The following is a 24,739-nucleotide window of genomic DNA, read 5'->3' on the forward strand; positions in this document are numbered from 1 at the left end:
GTTACTTTGCATAGGGATTTGCCGGGATTGTGGTCGAAGTGGACACTCAAACTCAGCGTCAAGAAAGCCAAACATAAAAGAGCGCATTATTGAAAAGTTTGGCAAAGATCATGAGCGTTTCACACCAGAATACCAAATGCAATTGAGAAATGCAATCACCCAGAAGTCTTCTTGGCTCGGCCAGGTGATGCTGAGGGCCAGTGTCGTCGTAAATGGCTATTTTATCTCGCAAAGTCAGAATAGCATCCCGACGTACATATTTGGACAAAACTTCTGGTATTCCGTGTGCCAGCTCATCCTACGCTTACCTGTATCGAACACAAATATAAAGTTCCCAAGCAATTTCTCCGGAGAACACGGATTCTGGGCTTCGTTCTCGGCTCTCCATCCAGATATTCGATATCCATTGAATGTCACAGGTTACAGTGACATCCTTTCCGCAGCCTGCAAGGAAATAGCAACTGCGTATACAAATCATATCGTCGAAAATTTTCAACGACGGGTTGTATCGTATATCCAGTATAAATTGGACAAGTTTGTGCCTGTAATGCTGCGAGCTATAAAAAACGGCATTGTGGTATGCTCCAAAGAAGAGAAGCTAGGGGAGAAATCGCGCTCGTGACTATCAGCGAATACAACACATCACAAGTAAGGGCACTTTATCATTTATGATGAATCACTGGTAAAATACTCAGTCTCTTTTATTCATGACAACTTTAGATTTGATATAGTTGCATGTCAAAATCTCTGAAGAAGCTGAAGACGGAGGACGGTGTTACTCACCATGGCATCCAGGATTGCCAAACCTGTGGAATGCTGTGGAATAGGGACACCAATGCCTCGAAGAATATGTACTTTATTGCAAGAAAAGTCTGGGAGGGCTTTGGTCGCCCCCAAGCCTTCTGTAGACCAAATCAATCCACCACTGCGAATGTGGGACCCGAAAGGGTTTAGGTTTTTACGGTACGCTTTGCAGTTCATCTTGGATTCTGAATATTATCGAAGTACTAATATTGAGACTGCTTCTCTTTAGATGATTCGGTAAGTAAAAACGAATACAAGCCTGTAATCCCTGGAATTTTTACTGATTGAGATCGGGTTGGCATTGTTTGGAGTAACTGCGCTCCATGGCAAATTTGAACCAATATGGCAAGTTTTCTTCCTTAGATCGACAAGCATATTTATTAATTTTATTCCACAGGTTTAAATTTACCTTGTTTGGAGTGCAGTTTTATGCTCCAAACGACAACTGTTTTTAAAAATACAGTACACTAGGCCAAGGTGATCAAAGATACCACGGTTGGCATAGCCAAGTCATCCAAGCTATTCTTAAGCAAAGGCCAAGAGAATAAATAGCATCAAAAACTATAAACACTCTATATTTCTCGCTGAATAAAGGACAATCGATTTCGACTCGACTTGCAGTCTCGATTCATGTTTCTTGCCGAGATCCTAATTCTTTCAACATAAGACCAAAACGTGAGTTGAACTTTTTTCCGCAAAGGCTCATACGGCAACCATTTCTTATAAGGAAGACAGTGTCGCTTGAGCGTGGATTTGTTACTGTGCGGATGCTAATAGAGAAAGAAAACTCAAATTCCATATTAAAACCACCTTCGGCATTACACCTGCATGTTTCTTTCCTCGCACTGACCTCTGACATTTAATTAGTCTGCACACTCCTCCGCATTTGGCGTGCACACTGCGACTTCATTTTCAACGAAGGACTCTTCCAGCCTGACCGAATTATCGAAGTAGCAAATCATTCCCTACTGCGCATCGCTACTTGAAAAACTGATTAGTTTAAAACACATTTTCCTTGTAATTTTCTGCGCTGAGCCCGTCCCATTGACGACCCTGGATTAAACCTTATAGAAAAACGGTTTTGTGACCCGGATCAAGTTTCCAGTCTCGCCATGCTCAGTATTTTGCCCAAATTGAATATTTCTCGAAATTATGATTAGCTGAGTCATGTCTATCATGGCCATTGATCGATATAATGCGATCTCTGCCATTGTTGTGACGTAGCAAGACTTGCAGGATATGATCATTGATGTCTACGTATTTTCTGGCATTGGTGTATGTGGGAAACATGTATAGAAAAAGTACGGATAGTATCGCAGACAGTACCTGGTGGAGGACAGAAGCTGCGTTGGGATATTTGCTGAAATATGCGTCCTATATTTCCTCTTGTACGAATTGAAATCCATCTTGACATAACCATGTAAAGCTGCTTTTGATGATAGTTTTCGAGACAGATCAGCTAGAACACACTCTGCGGAAGTGCACACTTCCTTCAAGGATTGAGAAGAATGTCTCTGGCTAGACCGTTGGGTTATGCTGGTCGATTGTGGATGCTGTTACCAGGGCATCTACGATGCGCCTGAGGAAGAGTTATTAAGTTGCCACTTGCTGTGGAGAAAAGCCATAGAGAAGGCTAAGATTTTATGACAGCTGGGTCGGCGAAGGTGACAGGGTTGCAGACGTAGTTGCTGGGTATCCGGATCCTAAATGTACTCGCTGCTTACCGGGATAGCGGTCCAGGATGGGAGTTCCGAACCCGGCGGTCGCGGGGCGCTGAAGAAACAAATAGTCATCAAAAGGAAGTCCAGGACAATGTTTCTTGTAAAGTCAGACTAGTCAATGGCTAGGTGTAGTCCGTCGATGGTCCGAAAGAAAGAGCGAGAAGGGTCAAAGGAGGCTAGGGTTCCTGAACGAAAACTTGGTAAGGCGGCTAAGATAATGCTGGCTGAGGAGCTACGTAAAAGTTTTGACGAAAGACTGCAAGACTGACTGTGCAAAGGAGTCAGCAGGGTGACCTTCCTTGCGTGCAAAGGGCCGCATGGACATATCGAATATGATTTTGGGAAAATAACTTTTTTTTTGACAGGAAGTACGGACTTTGCGGAGGAATCGCGGATGCACAAAATCTTCTAAACTACTGTTCTTCAAGAACGTTCCTCCACTTATTCCCCTCCAGCTCAATGTGAGTAAAAACGGACAACAACACCGTGACAACTGAGAAAACGCTGATGCACTGCATTTCGTAGGGCTTCCTCTGCCCTGAAAGTAATCAACCCTAACTCGGACGTCGCTCGACGCGGACAAGCACTGCAGCTCAACATTACTGCCGCGATCGGTTTACAAGATGTTCTGCGATCCAACTTAGGTCCTCGAGGCACAATCAAAATGTAAGTTTCATCTTATCGATAATCAGCGAGATCATCGGTCTCGTGCTGGAATGCAGCTCAGCTGCCAGATGAAAGAAACGCGTCAGCAGAGTTACTGACATGACATTTGGCTAATAGGCTTGTTGACGGCGCAGGTGCTATCAAACTGACAAAGGATGGAAAAGTGCTTCTCAGTGAAATGGTAAGCTGCTCAGAACTGTTGCAAGCAGGTTTAATGTGATGCTAACGATTTTCGTTGGTAAATAGCAAATCCAGCATCCTACGGCTGCTATGATTGCAAAGGCCGCAACGGCTCAGGATGAAATAACTGGTGACGGAACGACTTCGATCGTGTTGCTCGTGGGCGAACTCCTCAAACAGGCGGAACGTTACATTTCGGAAGGATTGCACCCACGTGTTATTACAGAAGGTTATGATATTGCAAAGAAGGAGGCGCTTCAAGTAAGTCCCAAAAAGCTAGAACTAACGATGAGACAAGCGTAATACTAAATATTTGTTGCTTCTAGTTCCTTGAAAAGTTCAAGACTAGCAAGGGCGAAATTGACCGCGAACTACTCGTTTCGGTTGCCCGTACATCCCTTCGCACCAAGGTCCACCGCTCGCTAGCTGATACTTTGACCGAAGCCGTCGTTGATGCTGTGCTTGCCATTCACCGGGAAGGCGAGCCAATTGATTTGCATATGGTTGAGATTATGAAGATGCAACACCGTTCAGAAACCGAATCAAGACTTGTCCGCGGTTTGGTTCTTGATCACGGTGCTCGTCACCCTGATATGCCCAAGAAGGTGACCGATGCATTCGTCCTTACATTGAACGTCAGCTTGGAATATGAAAAGAGGTATAGTGAAAGCCGCTGTTGCTGCTTGAGATGTGAAAGCTAAGTAGACATTTCAACAGTGAAATCAACTCTGGATTCTTCTATTCTACTCCTGAACAACGAGAGAAGCTCGTTGAAAGTGAACGCAAGCACGTTGATGAAAAGATCCGCAAGATCGTGGACTTTAAGAACACAGTATGCTCGGGCGAAAACGCAAACAAGGGCTTTGTTATCATCAATCAGAAAGGTATCGACCCTCTTTCGCTTGATATTCTCGCCAAGCACAACATTTTGGCACTTCGCCGTGCAAAGAGACGAAACATGGAACGTCTGCAGTTGGCATGCGGCGGTGTTGCACAAAACTCGGTCGACGACTTGTCACCGGAAGTGCTTGGCTACGCCGGTTTGGTGTATGAACATGTTCTTGGCGAAGAAAAATATACCTTTGTAGAGGAAGTCAAGGATCCTTACAGCGTCACTATTCTGATCAAGGGACCTAACCCCCATACCATTGCTCAAATCAACGATGCAGTCCGAGACGGTCTCCGAGCTGTCAAGAACGCTATTGAGGATAACGCTGTTGTTGCTGGCGGCGGTGCATTCGAAGTTGCATGTGCACAACATTTGGTGGAGTACAAGAAACAAGTCAAGGGACGAGCCAAGATGGGTGTACAGGCTTTCGCCGATGCCTTGTTGATTATTCCCAAAGTTCTTGCACAAAACGCAGGTTTTGATGCTCAAGATGTTATCGTCGCTTTGCAAGAAGAACACCAGGATGGACACGTTGTTGGTGTCGATCTCAAGACAGGCGACACTATGGATCCCAAGATCGATGGTGTGTGGGATAATTACCGAGTACATCGCCATATGCTTCACTCTTGGTAAGTTATTAAAATGGTTTAAAGATTCGACGGCAACATAAGTAGTAACAAATATTTCATCGTGACATAGCTCCGTTATCGCTAGCAACTTGTTGCTGGTTGACGAAATGATGCGTGCTGGCAGAACATCCTTGAAGGCACCTGAGCCTGGAGCTTAAACACAATTCAAACTTATAAATCAATGTTGAACTTCATTCCATTTTCATTTTTCAAGATTAAAAAGTAGTTATATTCCGGTCAAGAAAGCGAACTCATGCATGTAATATACAAAAGAGAGAAATGGCTTGTCATGGATAGCCATGAGTCTATGTGATCTTAAAGCATCTAGCGCATAGTGACCTAGAATACGAGAAAATGAATTAGATTGTGCTTCCAATAGCTCTAAAATCTCGATATAACATACCAATTCCTCGGCAGCGGTGGGATGAATAGCAACGCAGTTATCGAAATCTGCCTTGGTGGCACCCATGCGCACAGCAACGCCAAAACCTTGCAGAATCTCGTCGCTGTCACGACCGAAAAGATGGACGCCTACAACTTTCTCCTCAGGACCAGCACATACAAGCTTGTATGCAGTAGGTTCCTTGTGGTCAAGCATGGCGAAATACATGTTGACAAACTTTGAAGAGTAAATCTTGACGTTCTCGTCACCGTATTTGGCGCGAGCCTGTTCCTCGGTCAAGCCGATGGTACCAGCAGTTGGGTGTGAGAAAACGACGGTGGGGATGTTCTCATACTCCAACTTTGCATTGCGGAATTTCTCACCGCCGAACAAACGATCAGACAAGCGTCGACCGGCAGCGATTGCGACTAAAATATTCTGTTAATTTAAGACTATTTGCATATTTTCCATTCAAAATACTCACCTGGAGTAAGCTCAAAGTTGCCGCAAGCGTCACCAAGTGCATAAACGTTAGGAGTGGATGTGTTTTGATACTCGTCTACAACAATGTAGCCCTTCTCGTTTGTCTTAATACCGGCGGCACCGAGATTGAGTCCTTTGACATTGGGTGCACGTCCGACAGCCCAGACAACGCAATCAACTTCCAGGGACGCAGGCTGACCAGCAGTTTCGTAATCTATGCGGATAGGTCCATTTTCACCAGATCGAGACAACGAATTGACCTTGGTCTCGTATGCAAACTGGACACCGGCACCTTCCATTTCCTTCAAAAGGTTGTCACGGATGATGCTATCGAAGCTTCGCAAAATCTGCTTGGTGCGCGAGAACACGGTAGTTTTTGTACCGAGTGCATTGAAAATTCCGGCCAACTCGATGCCAATGTATCCGGTACCAATGACGGCTACACGCTCCGGCTGCTTTTCGAGATCGAAAAATCCGTCAGAATCAATACCCAGCTCTGCACCGGGGATGTTTGGAATGATTGGGTGGCCACCTATCCATGGCATACAGTTTAATTTCGTCCCATAAAGTGACAAGAAAGCTCTAACTGTAGTGCTTACCAGTGGCAATCAAAATGTTCTTGGCTTCTACCTCGACGGATTCGGTCTCGGATTGCTGGATGCGGACAGTGTTGGGACCGACAAAGCTAGCCCAGCCTTGGAGGTGTTCAACAGAGTCGTTGCCCAAGTTACGCTCATAGATACCATTAAGACGCTTGACGTAAGCATCTCGCTTGCTTTTCAAGAGTCCCCAGTCGAAAGAAGGCATCTCCTTGAGGTTGAAGCCATAGCTTGGAGCGTCGCGCAAAGCTTCAGCGATAGAAGCTACAACAAATATTTGTGAGAGGTGCAAAGAATATCTACAGGCGTCTACGCAGAGAAATGTGTACCTGTATTCCACATTACTTTCTTGGGAACGCAGCCGACGTTGACGCAAGTGCCACCAAGACGATGTTGGGCCTCAATGAGAGCGACATTGACTTTGTGGATACCGCTGGCTCGTCTCGCCGAAGCAAGGCCGCCGGAACCACCGCCAATAACAAGGTAATCGTAGATAGCTTTAGAAGGTTTGGCGACAGGAGCCATGCGTAGTGCTGTGTAAACGTGGAAAGCACGCCGTGTGGTGTACGAAGCCAGTTTGAACAAGTCCTTTTTAAGAAAAAAAAGGGCCCCACTCTGCTGTGGCCGCCGGAGTTGACTTGATGACAAAGCGGACGGCTTTGTAATCCTCAGGCACGCGATCTTCTCTGTGGATCTAAAAGAGGTATCCAATATGTATACAACTCGCCACCAAATATGCTTATAACGAAGAGTTGGCTTGCGCGCACTTCAGTATATACTGACTGGTAAACTCGAATATCGCCCCAACATTCAAATGACACCTTGATGGACGACAAAGACGTCAGTTCGCGGATTTTAATGTTATCCGACTCCATGCGACTGATAACCGCTTTGCATACTGGACTGGCGATTCTCTATGAGAGTTTTATGTGAAAAAATATTTAAACAAATGATGCCATTAACAAGGAAGGAGAGTTTTTCTTTTCATTTATGCTTTTACAGGGAAACGGAGTCAGCGTAGGGCAAGTTGATCAAGTCACCGAGAGCGACAGAGGTGGCCTTGCTGGAGGAAAGCTTCTCCACAGCCTAGAAATTTCAATGTTAGTGGTGGTGCTAGATAATTTAAGTGCTATCAGCTACTTAATCACCTTGGCAACGTCCGAAGTGGAAACCTTCTCCAATGCAGCGGCAACATCAGAGGCAGAGATGAAGTTGCCAGTGCGAAGAGCCTATTGCAACAAATAAATATAAATTCATCTATGAGCAAAATCCTTCATCCTTCTCCTCCTTACCTGAGCACCAACAGTCTCCAAGCGATCCAAACGGGTCTCGAAACCAGCAGTGGCAGCGAACTTGGCCTGAGCAACAGCGCGCTTGAATTCCTCTTCAGACAAGCCCTTAGCGGCAGCCTTCAATTGTTCAGCGGCGGCAGCGACGGCACCAGAGACCTGAGAAGAGGCACCGGAAGCATATACACCAAAGAGACCACCGTCAGAGTAGCCAAAGTTGAAAGCCTTGAGCTCAACACCCTCGCCCAACTTGGCAGCAGATTGACCAAGAAGACCGGAGGCAGCACCGTATTGAACAAGCTTGTCACCACCAAGGGCGAAACGAAGGACCTGCAAAGCAGCATATTCAGCAGAGTCAAGGGCAGCACCCTCGAAAGCAAGAACAAAGTGGCTCTTGTCAGAAGAAGTCTCTACGCGAGTTTCGCCACCAAAGTACTTGGTAGCCTGAAGAGGAGATTCAGCGCTTTGAAGACCGCCGAAGAAGGTTTCGGCATATTGCTTGACAGCATCGAGGGAAAGGCCAGAGCCAACGAGAGCGATTCTCTTATCAGTGAAGACTTCGCTGGCATACTTCTTGACATCAGCATTGCTAACGTGGCTGTGGAGGCTGGCGAAAACAGAGTTGCCGAGACCAGTGCGGAAAGCGGCGCGGTGAGCTGCTTCAATAGCAGCGACCTCGGGGGTTGCGGCAGCGTTAGCGGATTCGGCAGCGGTGTGGTTGGCGACCTCAACGAACTCGTGTTCTTGGAACTTTTGCTTAGTTACAACGTCACCCAAGACTTCGGCGAACTGGGCACTAATCGCCATGTTAAATCGTCCTGTCGTCGTTCTCGTTTACAAACTCGCAAACTTACGCATCACCCTTAAGGAATTCAGCAGAGTACACGAGAGACTCGCGGGTCAAGTTGCTGGACAAGACAGCACCAGCCAATTCAGCTTCACGAGTGATGCGGAAAGCGGTGCGCTCAGAGTTGTTCTACGCGAAACCAGGGTGATCGTTAGTCGCTCCACATACAAATGCTGTCCAATAACTAGCACTGTGTCCCACCTTGAAACCATAGTTCTTCAAGTAGTGCGCAACACCCTGGACAGGTTCGAAGCGGGAACCACCGTTGACAACAACTGCCAAACCAGCAGTCTGACCGGGTTCCTCGATGGCAGCAACCTTAATGCCGTTTTGAGCTGTGCTGATCTGGGCGGCGGCCGCAGTACTGTAGGCTTTAGTGGCGGTGCTAGAGACTGATGCAAAAGCTCTGCGCGAAGTAGAGGCCAACATTGTGGGAAGGAGAAGGGGGTTGACGTTCGTGCAAAAGAAAAATTGGCGAAGTGTTTATTTGCCTCTGGCTGGTTGTCCCGAATAAAAGGGTGACGTCAAACATGGAAATCAATTACAGGCAAATCTCAGGCACCCGTATTGGTACTCTTGGCTCCTTTCTTTCTTTCTTCCTACCTGTCACCTCCATGACTGCGCGCTTACAATCGTAGATACGACTACGAGTTACCTCGGTACTGCATACTGGAAAATATACGTTAGCAGCTTGGTAATCTTTGACTGCAGCGGCTTGTCGCAAACGGCTTGAAGTTCGAAATGGACGAAGAAACAATAGTTGGGAAGTTCAAAATGAATCTTCTTTCAGGTTCATATCTTTCCTTCAGTCGACTATACTATCGTATTTAACACAAAATATGTGTGATATGTTGGCATCTGATGAGAAGCTGCAAATAACCGGTAGAAAACGAAATATTATAGATGCTTACAATACAATTACAGACCAGTATTCATCACTGGTCGCGCATATTGAGTCCATTGGCTCGTTCATCATAATTGAGTGATATTTCGGCCACCCACATCTTCTTGTATGTATTCGAATGGATCTTAGGATCCGTAGCCTTGGTTGATAGTGGTATCTTGCTGGTTGATTGAACTATACGAACACTGTACTTCGTAGGCGTAAGTTGAGCACCGTCCCCTGTCTCTTCGTCGTTTATTCCTTCAGTTATATACCATTAGTTGACCTTGCCTATACTTAGTTAGTTTCTTGTACGACGATATGGAGACACTTCCGAGTGAGTGCTTGCTCGAGGATCTGTATAGATGGCGTCCTCTGAAGCGAACCTTCTGGCTTGCCATTGGACGTTTCGAAGCCAAAGAACCAATAATCGTCACAGAAACCCGAAATCAGAACCATACACGGTAGATGACCGTAGAGATGCATATTGGCTGTTTCGCTTCCGGCCATACAACTTGACACAATCTTTGCAGAATGCTATAAGCTGGTGGTGAGTATCGGTGACATATTGATAGTGTGGTATGAAAGAGATGGCAAGCATAAAATTTGGGCAGTTCAATCAACTTCGATGTTCCCCTACATCCGATCTTGTCAATAATGATCAGATTACTGTATCAGCCAACATGATCCGAAAAGCAGATTATGCATGATACTTATAGCACATGCATGCTGTAGGGAGATAAATTTAGCCAGATAATGGAGCTGCTTAGTAGGCGATCCATACGAAATGCGAAGGTGCCTCGCAGCAATGAAGTTCGATAGTGTAAAATGACGTGAGGCTAGGATGGATATCTGTGTAAATGCATTGACTAAATACTGCGAATCAGTAGATGAAATACCCCTCTCTGTAAGTATGATGCTTACTCCTGTTTGAAGGGGAGGAGATAATATTTTCCAATTCTATTTTGTCCAAAAGTCAACTCGGTTCTATCCCTTACTGCTAAGCATTTCTAACTGAGCTTTCTTTTGCGTCATTGTGATCACAGAGCTTCCTGTGACAAATGCTCGTTAATTAATGATATATTCTTGGCAACTATGCCCCGGCATGCCAAGCGAATGCTATATCTGCCGGCGCAATGCTTCTCCGGATGCACTTGAGCAAGCACACGAAATCGAGTTTAGATAAGCAGCAAAAGGAACGGACGCTAACAGAGGCGACCGATCCTTGGAATGCTAATTTCAGTAACATGGCTTGGAAATTCTTCGCTCCTGGCTAGTATTATAGGAAATAACTGGGAGTTGGATTCTGATCGATGATAGAGTGGTTATTGAAACATGTCAAAGTCTATATTCACTCTAGAGACATTGAAACGAAAATTTTTAATGCAAGGGTCTTCTGACTGAAAAGAAATGAATGATTTCCAAGCTGGGTCTGTTGTCGTTACACTTCTTTCCTCGTACGTTCTCTGAATTCATGGCGTCCTCAGCAACGAGGTATCTTTTTTTGCTTTAAAGTTTTCAACGCTGCTCCGAGTTTCGGTTTTCAAACAGATGGCTAGCATAGAAGCTCCACCAAAATTTCATGTGCTCGTAGCAGCGGACGATACATCTTCTGCTCGCAAAGCCGTGAACTTCGCTGCTAAACTTTGCCAGCGAACAAATAATGCCACGCTAAATGTCGTACACGCAATTGGACTGAACCCCAACACATCATCGTTTATGTACGTTGTTTCTTCATAACTGCGCCCTGGTTTGGGCAAACTTTAACTCTTATGGGTTGGTGTCACAGGGGTGCACTTGATCGAACAAACAACCTAGAGATACGACACGAGTCCCAAGCAACCGTCGAGTCGCTGAGAAAATTGCTATCGAGCTACGATGGAATTGTCAATTATCACTTGAATACCGTTGAACAACAATTGCCTGTGGCCGAGATCCTGGAGAAATTGGTCAATCGGGACCCACCGGACTTGCTTGTGTTGGGATCAAACAACAGAGAAGGTCTACAAAAGTACGTTTGTTTACAGAGCAAGAATGGGAGAAAGAAAAGAAGGGACATTTGTTATTTTTATTGATGGTTACATTGTTTTGGATTGCGAAGGTTCGTGCTGGGATCAGTAAGCGAGCATTGTCTTCACAGATGCAAATGCCCGGTGACAATCGTCAAGGATATCTGAAGTAGATGGATAAAATATGTGTCTCACTGTGCTTCATACTCGCGAGCAAAGTAATTCATGGCCGCTTGCTCGGCTGTGCGACACAGTGACGCTTTGTCTTCATCGAGATTGAATTTACTGTACAAAATCGACAACTATAAAAAGCAATTGTTATAATTCACGATACGATATGGAAATCGTTTTTCTATGGCATACGAACCTGCTGTGCCACAAGCTTTTGCAAGGTATCTCGAGCTCCGGGTGTTGCAAAGGGTTCACCCTTCTCCTTTTGGGCTGCGACGTACAGCTTCATGGCCTGGGAAGTCACGAGTCACATCAGGATTTCTGAGAATACCTATTTTTACGACAGTACCTCAAATGCCGCTGCGCCCGCGACTTCTTTGGGGAGCGGGTCAAGTTTATTTTCTTGATACACCAGACGATGGTAATCGCAAAGGTCCTCGGGCTGTGGAAACTCAGTCAAGTGGCGTTGCGCTAAAAATACAATGTCAAATCTGAGACACAGTTTCACGCGCGCGCTCTTCGTGCTGCTTACTCGGCGGAGGACGCAGTAACGCAAGATCCTTTTTAGCTTTGGCATCTTCAAATGGTTGTATGAGCCATTGCTGCGTAATAGACCCAGGCTGCTTCGTGTTAAGGAACACGTTTGCTGCATCCTTGATCTCTCCACCCTGTCGTCCTTCCATGCATCAGCAACCAAGTGTGATCGCGTACAATGGCTCAAATCTGCTTTTTACCCGGATATCGAGAACCAAATGTGGCGAAGCCGCAGAGAAAATGTAGCCATCTTTATATTTCCACCTTTGGTTGTGAGCGAGACCTGGCTTGCGAGCATATTGAATTATTGCTTTATCTCGCTTAATGTCGCCTCCGCGAATATCGAGTACTGGATGAATAAGTTTAATCAATTGAGCTTCAAAGCACACAGCCCGCGCAAAACTGCATTCCGTTCGTGCGGCGTCCTCCTTTTCTATCTCCTTCAGCTGTCCTCCCCCAACCCTAAAACGTACCTAAGCCTGACTTTCGATTGATCAAGAAGCCGTCTTCGTGCATCCAAAGCTGTCTCACATAGTTCCGGTCATGCGCCTCATCCAAAGCAGTATACTGCGCTCCATTTTACCTGATTTATGCTGTCCACCATTTTCTATAAACATACATTGTCCTTTATTTGGAATGTCCACAACAGACTAAGGGAGTGCTAATTGGTTTTCATACCTGTCGCCATATGATAATATTAAAATCGTTCTAAGGGGGCCCAAATAGTATCGGTGAGCTCAGGTCCGTTATTTCGCCATATTTGTACCTCGAGAAACACAAACCAGCATTCCACCTCCCTCTACGTCCAGGGCCATTTCGGCATTCTTGCACCTAATGAAGAAGAATCCGTCGGGAAAGTCCTCTACGAATTGTCCTGCCATTTCGTAAGATTCCTGCAAGCAGTTAAAGGGGCCGTTTTCGCGTTAAGGGTAAGAATGGAATACGTCACACAGACTGCGCTTTGCTGTCGTCCATTTTTCCGGCGTCGCACCCGATGCAGGCACTTACACCGCTAGGTTAGTTCTTTTCCCAGATAAGTTCTTATTTTAGAATAAGTGGAGAAAAAACACGAAGCTATCCTTATAAATATCGCCCAAATCGACGCTAAACCCATTGTTGTACCTTTTTCTTTCATTGTACTTGCATTTTCTAGTTCCTCATGGGTAGCCCCGAGACAGCCTTGCCAACAGCATCCGTACCTGTACTTCCAAAGGCACAACAATCACGCAAATTGGTTGTTCTCCAGCTACTTTGTGCGTTTTTGGTCGGCTTCGTTATGATCTCGGCAACAAAGACAGAATACGGCTTTCACTACGGCACTACTAATGGTATAGATCAGTCTTCCCTGCTTATAGTCAAAGAATCCTCTAACATGTTGAATAATAGATGTTGTTTGCTCCCTAGCCAATACAAACACTGCTGAGGAACTCAATAAATGCGGCCGCACGCAGGCCATCATCAAGGACATCACCGTCAAGACCCAAGAAATCAGACAATATCCTTACACCATTGTCACCGCAGCAAGTGCCAACCATCTTTGCTCTCTCGAAAACTTTTTATATTCTTTGAACGAAATCCGATCTGAACTCGAGCCTGAGCAGTTCCCACGGATCGTCGTCTACAACATTGGTATCAACCGCACACAGCTGCCCGTTCTTGATCAGTTGCAAGCAAATGGTCTTATCGACGACCTCCACATGTTAGATTTCAGCGACTATCCTCGTTTTTGGGATATTGCTATCAACGCTGGCGAGTACGCTTGGAAGACTGGTATTGTCCGTGAAGCTGCAAAGGAGTACGGCGGTATCCTCCTTTGGCTCGACGCTGGAAATCTGGTTACTCCAGATTTCCTGCGTTACGCTCCCGAGTTGGTTCGCTCCAAAGGTTTCTGGTCTCCCCGCAGTTCTTTTAGAATGAACCGTCTCACGCATCATGGCTTGTTCGAGTATTATGGTGTACGTGCCAACGATTATGCCCGTTATATCAACTGCAATGGCGCAGTCATTGGTTTCGATACGGATAACTCTACGATAGTAAACGACATCATTGAAGAATGGTACCAATGCGGCCTTGATAAGCTCTGCATTGCTCCTCCCGGTTCATCGCGCGCAAACCACAGACAAGATCAATCCGCACTGACTTTGCTCGCTTACAAGAATGGCTTCCAATGCACCTTATCGCCTCGACTTTACTATGGCCTTGAAATTCACAAGGATACCTCTTGCCGAAGCAGCCTTCTAGAACGACAGATCAACGGAACACTGCATCACCCATCGTCCTTGGACTTCCCCAAATGGCAGCGCAGTGATACCTTGATGCTCTACAATCATCCTGACTGGCGTTACCCGGAAGACAAGGTTCCAAAGCATCTCTTGTCGCTAACACCTCGACAGTAATCATTGATTTCCTCGCCCCTATTTCGCAACCATCCTACCATCCTATCCTAAAGACAGATCTCTTTGATTTTCCTCTTATACACGCACACACTATCTGCATTTGTTTTGATCGCACTCTTTCCATTCATTTATGTACATACAAACATCCTACCTGTAACAATACTCTTCTATCTATATACATACTTACATCCGCATTCATATTAAATGCTGCTTTTGTTTGAAAAGAAAAAGTTTCAAGAAATGCGACGCAAGTAGTATTGCGTAAATGGTATTGTTTACTACATGCTGGCATAAGTTTTCTTGCTTACGAGGCGTTTGCGTAAAAGTAAAAATTGAAAAGAGAGTGAATAGCAAAAGAAAGACATTAAAAAGAGGTAGAGAGACAGATCGCAAGACTCAAATACAGAACATTGCTGGAATTGAATGCAGTAGCGTGTACTATGAAGTTGAAAAAGGAAGAAGAAAAAAATAAAAAAGGAGGAGGTATATGGAAAGTCAAAACGAAAAAGAAAAACAGAAGAAAGGGAAAAAAAGATGGTATAGCGTTAGAGACATCCGCCGCAAGTGACGGCTGCGAAGAACGAACGCCAGAATCCTTTCTTTGCTTGATCCCCATATTCGTCATCCATGCGTTCAGTGTGATGCTGCGGTTGCGTCTGCGGTAACGGTTGCTGTGGCTGCATTGTAGGCATTGAAGTTCTGCTTTGTAAAGCGTCGCGTGCATCTGTGCGTAAATGCTGCTTCGAATGGCGAGCACGTGTAGTATCATTCCTGGATACCCGCATGTTATCTCCTCCACCGGTGGCTGCGGCTGCTGCCGGTGCTGCGTGGTGATGACGATGACGATGTCTATAGTATGATCCAGATCGGTGCTAAAGAAATGGATAACAAATGTTACCAAAAAGCCGATCGATTTTAAGTATCCAAACCGCTAGGCGCTTACCTCCCAGCCTTTGCCATCATTTAACAAGTTCCAATCGTACACTCCATCATCTTCTTCTCCCAAATCCTTGAGCGTCTTTGCAAAGAGATCTCGGAGGAAATCATAGTCAGGTGTTTCATCGAAACCAAGCTTACGGACGTATTGCAAATAAATGCCAAATTCCTCTTAAAAAAGGTGTCAGGATAGATAGATATGCAAGTCAAGATACCACAAACGCAGCAATACCTGGAAATCCGGCGCACAGTTCCTTGACCATCGTTGACTGCTTCTTTTCGCCGATTTTTTCGTATTTTTGCTTGTTTGTGGCCGCTTTAAGACCTTGCCAGGGCAGTGAGCCTCTCAAAAAGTACATGAAAACATGACCAAGAGATTCAAGATCATCGCGACGCGATTGTTCTAGACGGCACAGTGAGCATACAGTGTAAACAGAGTGCGCCTAGACCTTATTGTAAAGGCTTACCGCGACCGAGGTGGGTATTGATACTCATGTAGCGTGCAGTGCCGGATAAACTCTTGCGCTCGCGGTAAGGAATATGCTGTTTAGTTTTCGGATCACGGTACTGTTTGGCCATGCCAAAATCAATCATGTAGACGGTGTTTGCATTTTCTGTTCCTGGGCGCCCTATCAGGAAATTATCGGGCTTGATATCTCGGTAGATCAGATTCCGCTCGTGGATGCTCTCTACACGAGTGATCTTTCATACATTTTTGAGTCAGTAAAAGACTGCACGTGAGGCACACGGTTACCTCTCTCTCTCTCTCTCTTACCATGTGTCTTGCCAGCATGGCAACAGTCTTGATGCTGAACCTCCGTGAGCACATGTCAAACAAGTCTTCAAGACTAGGACCAAGCATATCAATGACAAGTACGTTGTATAATCCTTCTTGGCCAAAATAGTACGCTGAAGGAATTCCAGCTAAAGAGACAATGTTAGGAAACTTGTCTTGGGGGAATAAAAAATGGGATATATTTCATCTATGCGGAATTGCTGAACGATACTTACGCAGGCCAGCAAGAATTTTATACGTTCGGTACTCATCTCGTAGCTGCGGTGCGTCTGACTTCCTTGATTCAAACTTGATTGCAATCTGCTGATTGCTCAACAGGTTGGTTCCTATCAGAAATGATGTCAATGTAAGTCGCTGATTGTATACCCCTGGAACACGAGGTAATGCAAACCTTCGTGAATGATGCCAAAACTGCCTTCACCGATTTTCCGCCCAACTTTGTAATGTGCGCCAATGACACTCGTTGATGAAGTGCTGCAGGATGTAGATGACGACTTGCCCTGCGGCGAGCGTGCTTTATTGCCGGTCATGATGGAAGAAGGGCACTGCAGTGAAGAGGTCCAACCGTGGAGGAGTTCAAATTGATCAAAGGGAATAACAAGATGGCACACAGGAGGAGTTGAGACGCCTTCTCCGTCGAAACGTGGTACTACACCACAGTTATTATGCTCACATCAAAGAAAGAAGGGTTCAAGTAACTTCACTTCATTGTGGAATCGTTTTGCTCCTTGCTTCCTTGACAAGAACAGTCCATTCTACATATTTTGCAAGGCTCGTTATGCAAGCCGATCACATCAAGGCCGTATAGCAGATCAGTCCATTATACACCCTATAGGGGAGCTTATAAACACTGAACGCAAATAGATGAAATGCTACTGCGAATAAGTCTGGCTGCACGTCTAAGTTGGAATGTATTGAATAGACAGGGACGGCCCTTTCAGTTTCTAGCCAGAGTTTCTGACTCCTCTTGTGCCACATTGTTTGATTTACAATGCTGCGTCGTTCACCCCTGCATCTGGATAAATTCTAAGTACAAAGATTGAGTTTCCTGCTGCCGTCATCTATGCTCTCGTGTATAGAGATAGAATGAAATCACCATCGTTTTACATGGCGAAAGGGATGTGCCTGATAACTGGATTGACACCACTCCCGATTCTGTCACACAATCTTTGGGATACGACAGTTCCCACAATGAAGTTTGTTGTTTCAGCAGTCTCAATGACATGTATGTAAACTTTTCTTTTTCTATATGACACAAGTACTTCACGTCGTCTTTTTTGATCCCCTGCCGTTTTAAGTCAGAATCATAACCGGCGATTTTGTATGTGGTTAAGCAGCGAAAAGGGGCCTTGCCGTTAAGTAAATTATGCTTTCGGTATTCCGGCATCGACCGACTCACCATGTTTATTGTTGCAACATGGACGAACAGTCCTAATTTTGTGCAAACCAGCAATGATATTGTGCATTGGTAATCACGGAGTGGATACAACGGCGCATGCCTAGTAGGATCAGAATAAAGGCATATTTCTGATCGACAAACACAGTCCTGTCGATTGCACTATCTGTAGAGCTGTAATTTCGATTTCCACCACTGAAGCACACGTCGAGTAGAATACTGAAATGCAGTTACTACGTCGAGAAGTCTGTTTATGCAGTGCTCTCCATAATTACATCGAGCTGGAACAGTTTTATTTATTTCTGCAGATAGCCTAAAGGTCGCGTCTTGCGAATGACTTACTATCAACCATTGCTCCGATAGCTTTGTCACACAATCTCTAGGATAGCAACCCAGTTCTAAGATCCAAAGAGAACTTGTTCGTCCTACTTTCGGAAGAAGCATATTGGTTATGTTTAAACCCCAGAACGTGTCCGAGGATGCAGGCACGAGATTGCCACCCACGATCCTTCGTTGGTCCTCCGCACGAAACACCGCTTTCCTGATAATCAACTTTTGATAAAGGTCTCGTTACTATCACCGTCTATAGCAGATACTATCTGTAAATATTTACATCTTACGCCTTCATTAAACTAAAGTTAATTAAGAATTTACGAAGATGGAACTCAGCTTGAGATTGCAATGTTGTGAGAATAAACGGTACTGTAATGGGGCATGTTACAAAATTGGAAATGTCAGATCAAAAAAAGGACAACACACAATAACAAGGTATTTATGATACAAAAGCGTGATTTAAAACTTTTGTAGCAAACAAACGAACTAGAAATCAGGAAACAGATGGCGATAAGGATCGTTTGTGCCCGTGACGCCATACTCTTCTTGAGTTTCGGGATATCGGTCAAAATGGCTAGCATCGCCGTCGCCACGAATCTGTGGAATGTACGGTGCTCTGATTTGTCGGGCAAGCAATCTATTAAAGTCGACACCTTCGAACCATCTGTGGTTTTTAATGTCGTCAGCACCGTTCTTCAAGTTACCGTATCGCTTAGATAGATCAGAAGTCAACAGGCGCTTCAACAGGTCCTTTGCGTGAGGATCGAAGTATTGTGGCCATCGGATTCTGCCCTGCAGAATCTTCTCGTATAACTTCAAGTGATCGTCATCGTAGAAAGGTGGATAACCCGCCAACATTTCAAAGATCAAAATTCCCAAACTCCACCAGTCTGCTGCTTTGCCGTAACCTTTAGATTGAATAATCTCTGGAGCTACATTACTCTTTAGCCTGCATCTCCTTTTTCCAACAGATTGAACTTTAACATACCCAAATAGTCTGGTGTACCGCACAATGTCCATGTAATATCAGGGACGTATTTTGCAAATCCAAAGTCTGTGATGCGGATATGTCCCTGAGCATCGAGCAGCAAGTTTTCGGGCTTAAGATCACGATAAATCACATCTTTCGAGTGCAAATATTCGATCGCGAGAATGACTTCTGCTGCGTAGAACTTTGCTACATGGTCGGGGAATCGCTACAGAAACCATTCGACTAATTAAAGACATGTAGATTCCTCTCAATATCTTTCAGTCTTACTTGTGATCGTCGAAGAACCGAGAATAATTCACCTCCAGGTACGTAGTCCATTACCATATACAAGTTAACGTCGTCCTGGAACGTGCCCCACATGTTAACTAGGAATGGATGTGCAACAGATTCTAGAATATGCTTCTCGTTGTTGGAGTGCGCCACTAGATTTATTGCAAAACATCAATCCGCGTGTACCTTGTTTGATTCGGTAAACGATTACTTACCTTGCTTCAACCGCACAACTTCTGATTTTTTAAGGACCTTGATTGCATAGTAACGAGCATTTACGCGCGATTGTACAAGGTGAACTCGACCAAATGAACCTGTACCCAATGTCCGCAGTACGTGGAAATCAGAAAGCTTCAGTTTGGGTCGATTCTGCCGCTGCTGAATAATGGCAGTGTCGTTGTATATAGCAGTGTAGGAAGGTACAGAGCGGACGTGACGTTCGGGTTTCGGCTGATGTCGAGATGGCTGCAGTTGTTGTTGCTGCTGCTGTTGCTGTTGCTGATGTTGCGGAGACGATGCTCTCATATTTTGGTTATACATGGACTGAGTAACCAGGTGCGGGCGAGTTTGCAGATCAGTCGAAGCCGTCGTTGTGGATGAAACAGATGGAGAAGCGGTGATTACGGGCTTTTGCTGTTGGGGTTGTGCTAAGATGCAAGGGGACATTTATGTTGGCAATCTGCATCATGATCTATTGTATCAATCCCCTCACCTCGCAGAGATTCTGAGGAAGATATATTCATAAGCTCGGGCTGTCGCTGAGATGGTATTTCCTGCCGCTGCTGCTGTTGCTGCCGCTGTTCTTGGATTGCAGACGAATAATCTGCAAGCATTGAAATCATGTTAGCACGTGCTCCCTTTCGTATCCGAACGCGAATAATTTTAAAACTTGGCTCGGTCGAATGCCCCTCCTTATCAAAAGGAAAACAGTCTATGCATATCCCCTTGCCAAGTAGAGTCACTGCATATCCGCATTCTCAACCCCTTTGTATGGGAATTATTTTACCTTGAGTGTCGAGACTCATTCTGCTTGGCTCATCCAAAGATGCTGACCTTGACAGCTCCGGTTGAGAGTTCGCTGGTGGCGTCGCCAAACCGTGAGGTGCTGGTTGAGGTTTGTGATGAAGAAGAGAGGTGATCTTGTGCAAGCCGGAACTAGGCGACTCTTTGGTAGGAGTTTGGGCAGGAGTAGATGGTTGTTGTTCCGATCCTGACACTTCGCTGGTGGCGCTGTGCTGTTGTTGCTGAGACGACTGTTTAGCTTTATCGATAAACTTGTTGAAGAAAGTCATTGAGCACGCCCAGCACCAGACACAGGAGAGGGTACAAAGGGAAAGTGTGTGTGTGTGAGAGAGAGAGAGGTGGGAAAGCCAAGGAGACCAACCGACGGTGCGTCGGTTCTTTTTGACGTCATGCTTCGAGTTCCGTTGGATTCGCTTGAAAAGCTTCTTCTGGCCATTTCTATATCTCTTCCCTTTTTTCCGCTTTCGATGATCCGTGCCCCATATTTAAGCTGTGTGGCATGTCTTCTACTGTCTGGGATCGTTATAACTGCATCGACATCTAAGGTTGTCGCTGTAGTAAATTATTTGCCCTGAATTTTACCTCATACTGTCATTTTCTAACCATCCAAACGTAGGTTCCCTCAGAACCAGAGCAAAATGCGATGCAAGAAAGCTGTCTTTTGCAACTTCGAAACTACAACTCATATTTCAACATGTCCTCAATTGTTACAAGCATCAAACGCGAACAGAGTATAGTACGTCCAATGTTACTAGTGGATAAGGGTCAACCAGTTGATGCAGCCAACGATTTGGCCGTATCCGGATCATCCTTTGCGTTTGTGGTCGTCCTAACTCTGGCCGCCTTTATGTTCTGAAAACACCGTCGAACAGCTGCTAAATCCACATGCAACATACCCAGTTTCTCCACGCTATCATACCTCAGCGACAAACGAGTGCTGCTTTTGTACGACTAGAATGTGATTTTTATAGAACAGCTTTGTTGTGCCTGTACATGTTCCTTGTTTTCATATGCTAAGCACCTCAAATTATGTATTTAATATACTTCTTGGCTATTAAACATGATGCCAAGCCCTGAGATAGTCTGGATCATATCCGCGGGAATTGCCCCCGCTCTCGGGATCAGCATTTCTTTTTTCTTGCGGCGATCACTTGTGAAATCAGTAATCTTTGGCTGTGTTTCTAAACAACTTTTCGGGGTAAGCTACAATGGATCGACAAAGGAAGTCCATTACAATACATATTATACCATCTACCACTATCCGTCATCGTAACGCTGTTTCTACATAGTTGGCACACCCGGGTTGGTCTCAACATCGTATTTGACTAGTCATCACTAAAGTCTTTTCCTGCCCCTTGCACTTGTTTACTGAGCGTGGAGGGTTGGAAGATTAAAATAGTTCTGTGGTGACTAGAGTGGCGTTTGAGCGAGGCTCAACGTATTGTCAGCTGATTCTGGTGGCTCGTCGAGGGATGGCTCGATGCTTGCATCAATGATTCATAACTTGTTTTGACAGTGGTGTTCCTGCAATAAACTCGCAAAAATAGGCGCCGCAAAGATACAGTAAATGGTCGGCACCTGCTTCGAAGACTGGGATGGAAGACCTGCATCCAAATGGCCAGACCTGCTTGGTATCCTCTCTAGCAATTCGGCGGGATCTTCCCTCCAAGCGACCGCCGTTACACTATATATTATCACCTGTTCCAGATGTTTGGTATGACTATTGAATAGGTCTGCGTCAAGGCTCTCCGACGGTCCAGAACTTATACGATTTTCAGCCATCTTCAAAACGCTATTTAGAATGCCTTTTTGCAGAACGAGAGTTCTATTCGATGAAGGATAGTCATCCTCCGTTCGAGGCATGCTGCAAATGTTACAAAGGGGTTTATATATTTACAGGTCACTGTTATGCTACCACCATTCCTCATCATGGTATTCATGTACAAACGTCGGTTTACCCAATTCGGGCGCAACACCAGGTCTGACAAGCCGGGTCGTAAATAGAGTCTTTTCCTGTCGTTCTCGCTTGAGTAACTGAGGCGGCAGGCTTGGAAGACTAAAATAGTTTGGTGGCGAATGGAGTGGCGTCTGAGCGAGGCTCATAGCATCAGCTGACTCTGGTGGCTCATCGAGGGATGGATCAAAAAAGTAAGGAGCTTCGGTGGAATATGTGTATGATTGTACAGCGGTGAGGTCGGGAACACGGAGCAAGTGGCTGTTGGGCAAGTTTGCAACGGTGATTGGAATGGTTATCTGGGAGATATAGGTGGATTTCTTGAGTAAGCTGCCGAGACTCTCGAATTGGATATTTAATATCAGGCTGTAATATACGCGAATGTTCTTTGACGCAAAAGATGGTGACACGAGACGCGAGGGCATCTGGAATCGGACCGGCATCCGAACAGTACCGTCGTTGCCTGTAACTCCAACGTTTGCTTGCAGTATGGATCGGTAACTTGATTTGACAGCCGTACCTCGCTGCAATCGAAGTTTACCGTCATGATGCTTCTTGAGCAAATAGGATAGATCACTGACAATCAAATCAGATGGAATGCAACTGATCTGGAGGTCTAACTCCACAGGTTCGTCGGGGCAATAAGCTTGCTGTGGAAGTATTGCTTTGATGCGGGCAAGCGGCGTCCTGCGGTCAGACTTGTAAAGTGTTTCTTGCAAAGTCCATTCCTTTGCAGGCGGTGCACAAATAATGGGTCGATAGGGTAGCATGTATTCTTTGCTGCGAAGGCCGGGCTGAACGGCTGCTCCGTCCAAATGGGCAGTCCATATGTATCGTATGTAGAAACCAGATGGATCATCAGTAGATGGCGGATAGTTTACATTCGGAAACTAAAATCTATTTAGACTTGACTTTCCGAATTGTTTCTTGACAAACCCTTCATACCTTCAGTGCAAAGGGGAACTTGTGTTCTCCTGGCTCAATACTATCCCACGTGACCGCCTGGAAATCTGGAATAACCATATTAAGCAAACCTTGCATCACTGTGAGTGTCCACGTTCTACACACGTACTGCTCGTTTCAGGCCCCCAGACTTTTATGCCAACGTCAAAATATGTTGTCGTCATTTGGTCAATCCTATCCATCTTTTGGTCGAGCCCAGTCTCCCGCACTTTCACCGTTGCTACCTCTTCGGCCCGAAACTGCAATGTTGCTTAGCAACGCATTTATTGTTGAAAAAACAAATTAATTTGCTTTACCTTTATTCGTATCTGAGATGCATGTACGGTGCTGCTGTTTTTGAGAACGACGTAGCCTGAAACATATCATTATTAAATTTCTGCAATGCCCGTATTCAATCAAGAATTGCTATCATTGTACCACGAACAACACGATTAGGGCGAATAATCAGTTGCTGCCCTCCCTCAATCTCTATCGATAGTTCGTTTGGACGCTGTTCGCAGGGCGGAGGCGATGAAGACCGAGACGTAGATCCTGTGCTATGCCGTTTATTTTGGCTCGTGGTTGACGCAACCATATCACCAATGTGTAGAGACAGACCCCGGTTACGTCGTTGAGGCTGCGGTGGAGGTTGCTGGGGGGAGTCTGAAAAAGACGAGGATGCAGCACTGCTGGTAGTGCTACTGTTCATTGTAGGCGCAGAGATATCAAGCTGCTGCAAACTATCTAATGCCGTTATCGTCGCTGCTTGCATAGGGGCTGTGAACAAGGAAAGAAGAAGTTCTATGGAAATACCGAGCGGGCTTGGACACAGAAGATTCCCTTCAAACTCAGTGTAACTTTGCGTATGACGTTCATGTGCATGATCTTTTACCCGAAAGGGAGCATTGGGAGATGATCGACATGTGTCAGGATTTCCTGCGCTCTTGCCCGATGCTGCGTGCATAAATCTTACCAGCATCCTCCGCATGCAACGCAGCTCTCTGGCTTTCTTGTCCTAAGAGATCATAAGCATCACGCTTCCTTAGCATGTCCAACATATGTGCACATGCCTTTATATATCGCCTCCTCTCTAGATTGTATTAATTCGGCATCCAAAATTCCGTAAGTGTAAATACGCTTTAAATGCCCGCACTTGTTTGATATCTGGCAAACTATGTAGGTCCTTACATCAGACATTCGTGTATTCTGCAAACATATGGTGCTCGATCAAGAAAGCTACTAGGACTATCACTATGTAAATTCGAGACGTAGGTCTGGATCGCTCACGGAAGTAGCTTTTCCGGACCTTGGCAGTAGTCCTGTGAACTAGAGCATCACGCGGCTATATCTAACATTTCATTTTTCTGACTGTAGAATTCTGAAGAAACTAGATTTGGTCCTTCTGCGGCAGGCATGTTACCTTGGTAGATAATCGAGAGAAGACATGTCAGACATAAAGCGGGTGCGCAGTAATTTTGAGGTATACGATACGTATATCAATAGTAACATCGCTACGTCACTGGAGAATCTGATAACCATCTGTTGTCGTGCCCGAGTGTCAAACATTTTCAAAGAGATACATAGTAACTACGGCAATTCATAGCTAGCTTTCAAAC

General features: G+C 45.3%; 13 protein-coding genes across 13 annotated transcripts; 5 read left to right on the forward strand and 8 right to left on the reverse strand.

The window, feature by feature from the left end:
• Positions 1-2,643: 2,643 nt before the first annotated feature.
• On the forward strand, positions 2,644-5,047 carry VTP01DRAFT_75 (uncharacterized protein; the record flags this gene model as incomplete). Its single annotated transcript, XM_069386518.1, has 9 exons — positions 2,644-2,725; positions 2,769-2,814; positions 2,891-2,986; positions 3,051-3,191; positions 3,309-3,372; positions 3,438-3,632; positions 3,710-4,029; positions 4,089-4,889; positions 4,960-5,047. The coding sequence occupies 9 exons, from the start codon at positions 2,644-2,646 to the stop codon at positions 5,045-5,047; spliced, it is 1,833 nt and encodes a 610-aa protein (XP_069244495.1).
• A 166-nt stretch (positions 5,048-5,213) lies between these two features.
• On the reverse strand, positions 5,214-6,878 carry VTP01DRAFT_76 (uncharacterized protein; the record flags this gene model as incomplete). The annotated part of the gene is made up of 5 exons (XM_069386628.1): positions 5,214-5,228; positions 5,293-5,699; positions 5,756-6,286; positions 6,354-6,617; positions 6,683-6,878. The coding sequence occupies 5 exons, from the start codon at positions 6,876-6,878 to the stop codon at positions 5,214-5,216; spliced, it is 1,413 nt and encodes a 470-aa protein (XP_069244496.1).
• Positions 6,879-7,349: 471 nt separating this feature from the next.
• On the reverse strand, positions 7,350-8,918 carry VTP01DRAFT_77 (uncharacterized protein; the record flags this gene model as incomplete). Its single annotated transcript, XM_069386739.1, has 5 exons — positions 7,350-7,439; positions 7,502-7,582; positions 7,646-8,438; positions 8,497-8,618; positions 8,691-8,918. 5 exons carry the CDS (start codon positions 8,916-8,918, stop codon positions 7,350-7,352), a joined length of 1,314 nt encoding a protein of 437 aa, XP_069244497.1.
• A 506-nt stretch (positions 8,919-9,424) lies between these two features.
• On the reverse strand, positions 9,425-9,882 carry VTP01DRAFT_78 (uncharacterized protein; the record flags this gene model as incomplete). The annotated part of the gene is made up of 2 exons (XM_069386850.1): positions 9,425-9,578; positions 9,704-9,882. The coding sequence occupies 2 exons, from the start codon at positions 9,880-9,882 to the stop codon at positions 9,425-9,427; spliced, it is 333 nt and encodes a 110-aa protein (XP_069244498.1).
• Positions 9,883-10,846: 964 nt separating this feature from the next.
• Positions 10,847-11,549, forward strand: VTP01DRAFT_79 (uncharacterized protein; the record flags this gene model as incomplete). The annotated part of the gene is made up of 4 exons (XM_069386961.1): positions 10,847-10,866; positions 10,932-11,093; positions 11,162-11,383; positions 11,474-11,549. The coding sequence occupies 4 exons, from the start codon at positions 10,847-10,849 to the stop codon at positions 11,547-11,549; spliced, it is 480 nt and encodes a 159-aa protein (XP_069244499.1).
• Positions 11,550-11,572: 23 nt separating this feature from the next.
• On the reverse strand, positions 11,573-12,967 carry VTP01DRAFT_80 (uncharacterized protein; the record flags this gene model as incomplete). The annotated part of the gene is made up of 9 exons (XM_069387073.1): positions 11,573-11,683; positions 11,749-11,844; positions 11,902-12,023; positions 12,085-12,220; positions 12,287-12,435; positions 12,560-12,608; positions 12,670-12,693; positions 12,765-12,794; positions 12,869-12,967. 9 exons carry the CDS (start codon positions 12,965-12,967, stop codon positions 11,573-11,575), a joined length of 816 nt encoding a protein of 271 aa, XP_069244500.1.
• A 278-nt stretch (positions 12,968-13,245) lies between these two features.
• VTP01DRAFT_81 (uncharacterized protein) lies at positions 13,246-14,482 on the forward strand (the record flags this gene model as incomplete). Its single annotated transcript, XM_069387183.1, has 2 exons — positions 13,246-13,414; positions 13,473-14,482. 2 exons carry the CDS (start codon positions 13,246-13,248, stop codon positions 14,480-14,482), a joined length of 1,179 nt encoding a protein of 392 aa, XP_069244501.1.
• Positions 14,483-14,747: 265 nt separating this feature from the next.
• VTP01DRAFT_82 (uncharacterized protein) lies at positions 14,748-14,954 on the forward strand (the record flags this gene model as incomplete). Its single annotated transcript, XM_069387294.1, has 1 exon — positions 14,748-14,954. The coding sequence occupies one exon, from the start codon at positions 14,748-14,750 to the stop codon at positions 14,952-14,954; it is 207 nt and encodes a 68-aa protein (XP_069244502.1).
• A 73-nt stretch (positions 14,955-15,027) lies between these two features.
• VTP01DRAFT_83 (uncharacterized protein) lies at positions 15,028-16,744 on the reverse strand (the record flags this gene model as incomplete). The annotated part of the gene is made up of 7 exons (XM_069387405.1): positions 15,028-15,354; positions 15,426-15,589; positions 15,651-15,821; positions 15,886-16,120; positions 16,194-16,342; positions 16,430-16,540; positions 16,606-16,744. The coding sequence occupies 7 exons, from the start codon at positions 16,742-16,744 to the stop codon at positions 15,028-15,030; spliced, it is 1,296 nt and encodes a 431-aa protein (XP_069244503.1).
• Positions 16,745-18,429: 1,685 nt separating this feature from the next.
• Positions 18,430-20,496, reverse strand: VTP01DRAFT_84 (uncharacterized protein; the record flags this gene model as incomplete). Its single annotated transcript, XM_069387516.1, has 6 exons — positions 18,430-18,875; positions 18,932-19,139; positions 19,202-19,356; positions 19,420-19,851; positions 19,917-20,027; positions 20,211-20,496. The coding sequence occupies 6 exons, from the start codon at positions 20,494-20,496 to the stop codon at positions 18,430-18,432; spliced, it is 1,638 nt and encodes a 545-aa protein (XP_069244504.1).
• A 198-nt stretch (positions 20,497-20,694) lies between these two features.
• VTP01DRAFT_85 (uncharacterized protein) lies at positions 20,695-21,083 on the forward strand (the record flags this gene model as incomplete). The annotated part of the gene is made up of 2 exons (XM_069387627.1): positions 20,695-20,772; positions 20,844-21,083. 2 exons carry the CDS (start codon positions 20,695-20,697, stop codon positions 21,081-21,083), a joined length of 318 nt encoding a protein of 105 aa, XP_069244505.1.
• Positions 21,084-22,138: 1,055 nt separating this feature from the next.
• Positions 22,139-23,895, reverse strand: VTP01DRAFT_86 (uncharacterized protein; the record flags this gene model as incomplete). Its single annotated transcript, XM_069387738.1, has 5 exons — positions 22,139-23,071; positions 23,127-23,191; positions 23,254-23,383; positions 23,441-23,496; positions 23,562-23,895. 5 exons carry the CDS (start codon positions 23,893-23,895, stop codon positions 22,139-22,141), a joined length of 1,518 nt encoding a protein of 505 aa, XP_069244506.1.
• A 417-nt stretch (positions 23,896-24,312) lies between these two features.
• Positions 24,313-24,662, reverse strand: VTP01DRAFT_87 (uncharacterized protein; the record flags this gene model as incomplete). Its single annotated transcript, XM_069387849.1, has 2 exons — positions 24,313-24,442; positions 24,544-24,662. 2 exons carry the CDS (start codon positions 24,660-24,662, stop codon positions 24,313-24,315), a joined length of 249 nt encoding a protein of 82 aa, XP_069244507.1.
• Positions 24,663-24,739: the final 77 nt, after the last annotated feature.

Source organism: Rhizomucor pusillus (assembly GCF_041956525.1).
Source record: "Rhizomucor pusillus strain CBS 183.67 unplaced genomic scaffold VTP01scaffold_1, whole genome shotgun sequence".
Classification (NCBI taxonomy): domain Eukaryota; kingdom Fungi; phylum Mucoromycota; class Mucoromycetes; order Mucorales; family Lichtheimiaceae; genus Rhizomucor; species Rhizomucor pusillus.